The sequence below is a fragment of the Conger conger genome, chromosome 18 (genome assembly GCF_963514075.1).
Source record: "Conger conger chromosome 18, fConCon1.1, whole genome shotgun sequence".
NCBI lineage: Eukaryota > Metazoa > Chordata > Actinopteri > Anguilliformes > Congridae > Conger > Conger conger.
The window spans coordinates 28,672,817-28,675,316 of NC_083777.1; the positions used below are offsets into that span (position 1 = coordinate 28,672,817).

Consider the following 2,500-nt stretch of genomic DNA (forward strand, 5'->3'; position numbering starts at 1 on the left):
CATACACTCTCACACACACACATACACACACATACACAAAGACACACACTCACACACTCTCTTTACCTCACACACACACACACACACTCTCTTTACCTCTCACACGCACGCATACTCACTCACACACACTCACTCACACACACACACACACACACACACACACTCTTTACCTCATACACACACACACACATTCACACAGTAGAAAACACGTAGAAGCAGACACACACACAGACACTCTCACACACACAGTAAAACACGCATATAAGCGCACACACATACACGTACACACACACACTCACACGCACTCAGACAGGAAAACACACGTATAAGCACTCACACACACACACTCACACACATTCACACACACACATGCACGCACACACACACATACATACATACACACACACAAACACACACACAGTAAAACACGCGTATAAGCACACACACACACACACACACACATGCACGCACACACACACATACATACACACCACACACACACACACACACACACAGTAAAACACACGTTACAGGGCACACAGCCGAGGCCTCTCACCCGGATGCGCGCCACCTGTTGTGTGGCCTGCTCGTTCTCCCGGAGCCAGCCCAAGTAGGCCTCCTTCTGGAAGACGGGCGTGTTGTCGTTGACGTCCAGCACGTTGATCCTCAGCCGGCCCGTGGTCTCCTCGCCGCCCCCGTCCCGCGCCAGGATGGTCAGGGTGTAGCGGCGCATCAGCTCGAAATCCAGCCTCCCCCGGAGGATCACCCGCCCCGTCTCTGCGTCCAGCGCAAACCTCACCACAGAGGAAGACACACACACAACACCTGCAGTCACTGTCAAAAAACACACCGTCTCTACCCTCACAACACTCCCCCGGAAAGTAACCTCCCCCAACACAGGCACGCTATTACTAAATAAATATATAAATACATAAATAATAAAGTTTCGCGGAGAACTATCAAACTTATAGCGCAGCAGATTTAAGTCCCAGAGCAGCGGGGTGCATGGAGGCAGCAAATCTGCGAGTCGTACAGCGATACGTCTCCACTCAACACATCGGCGGAGAATAAAGGGGGAAAAAAGGCGGTTACGGTACATCCCAGGGAACCCCTCGTACGGGACGGTTTGTCAGTGACCGCAGGACGAGTGTCACTCAAAGAAAAAGCACCAAGGAACGTCAGGCGTGTAGAATCTGACATCAAGAGTACTTTTAAAGGGAAAAGGGCCCGGAGCGACAGTGTGTACATCCCGCAGCGTTTGCGTTTGAGTATTTTCTCCGTTATGAAAGGCGTGTCTGAGTCTTACTGTTCTGGCTCCTCGCTGAAGGAGTAGCGCACCACTCCAAAGGAGCCGAAGTCATTGTCCGTCGCCTGCAGAGTGAGAGACACAGATATAACACCCAACAAACAGCCAACAAACAGCCAGCAAGCAGCATTAATCGTGTAGGTTTGGTAAGGGTGTAAATGGAGTGTGTGCATGGCAGATACACTGTGTGTGTGTGTGTCGTGTGTGTGTGTGTGTGAGTGAGTATAATATGGGCATATGTGTGTACGTATGTGGGTGTACGGAGGCGTATGTGTGTATGTATGTGAGTGTATGGAGGCGTATGTGTGTATGTATGTGAGTGTATGGAGGCGTATGTGTGTACGTATGTGAGTGTATGGAGGCGTATGTGTGTACGTATGTGAGTGTGTATGTGTGTACGTATGTGAGTGTTTGGAGGTGTATGTGTGTATGTATGTGAGTGTATGGAGGCGTATGTGTGTACGTATGTGAGTGTGTATGTGTGTACGTTTGTGTATAGCAATCCACACATCAGCAGGCACATCAATGCACGGAGTGCCATATTTAGCTCAAGAGAATACCATTTTTAATCTGTAGTCCCTTGGCAGGTGATCCAGATACTTACTTACAGTATGACCAGTGAATAAAAACAGGACAAAAACAAAGCAGACTAAACCAGAGGTGTAGTGAAAATGAGACGAAGACAAAGTTAAAAAACGAAGACCGTTAAAAATAACGGCACGGCGGATTTTATTTGAACCCTATTTTTTGAAATGTTGTAAGTGCGGAATAAGTAGAGCAGGACATTGTTTCCATAGGCAAGGAGTTCCACAACGAGCCTCTCACTGAGAAAGTGCTCTGACTGCATTCAGTTTGTCCAAAGGGGATTTCACATCAATCTCCACAGCCGACAGATCTAAGTGTTCGAGGGCTATTGGATTTTTGGTGCGATAAGATGACCAAGTGGTGGAGGAGGCAAACAGTTTAGTATTTGAAATAAGCAGTCATTAGTAAACATTAGTAATACAATTTTCAAAACTTACTGAACGGTGTTGCTTAAGAATATTGCAGTAATTATAACAGTTTTGCATATTTTACGCATATGTGAGTGTATGTGCGTATTTCCGTGTGTGTGTGTGTGTGTGTGTGTGTGTGGGTGAGAGTGTATGTGCGTACTGTATGTGTGTTCATATGTGTGTATTTTTGTGCATGATG

The 2,500-nt window shown here is 47.2% G+C and overlaps 1 protein-coding gene across 1 annotated transcript in view; it reads right to left on the minus strand.

Annotated features, from left to right (window-relative positions):
• The window catches only part of cdh23 (cadherin-related 23), a 209,271-nt gene that overhangs the window by 84,718 nt on the left and 122,053 nt on the right, over positions 1 to 2,500 (minus strand). The window contains exons 13-14 of the mRNA XM_061227464.1: positions 1,307 to 1,371; positions 557 to 794 (exon numbers count right to left, since the gene is read on the minus strand). Coding sequence (XP_061083448.1) covers positions 557 to 794; positions 1,307 to 1,371 — 303 coding nt within the window. The remainder of the gene's footprint in view (positions 1 to 556; positions 795 to 1,306; positions 1,372 to 2,500) is intronic.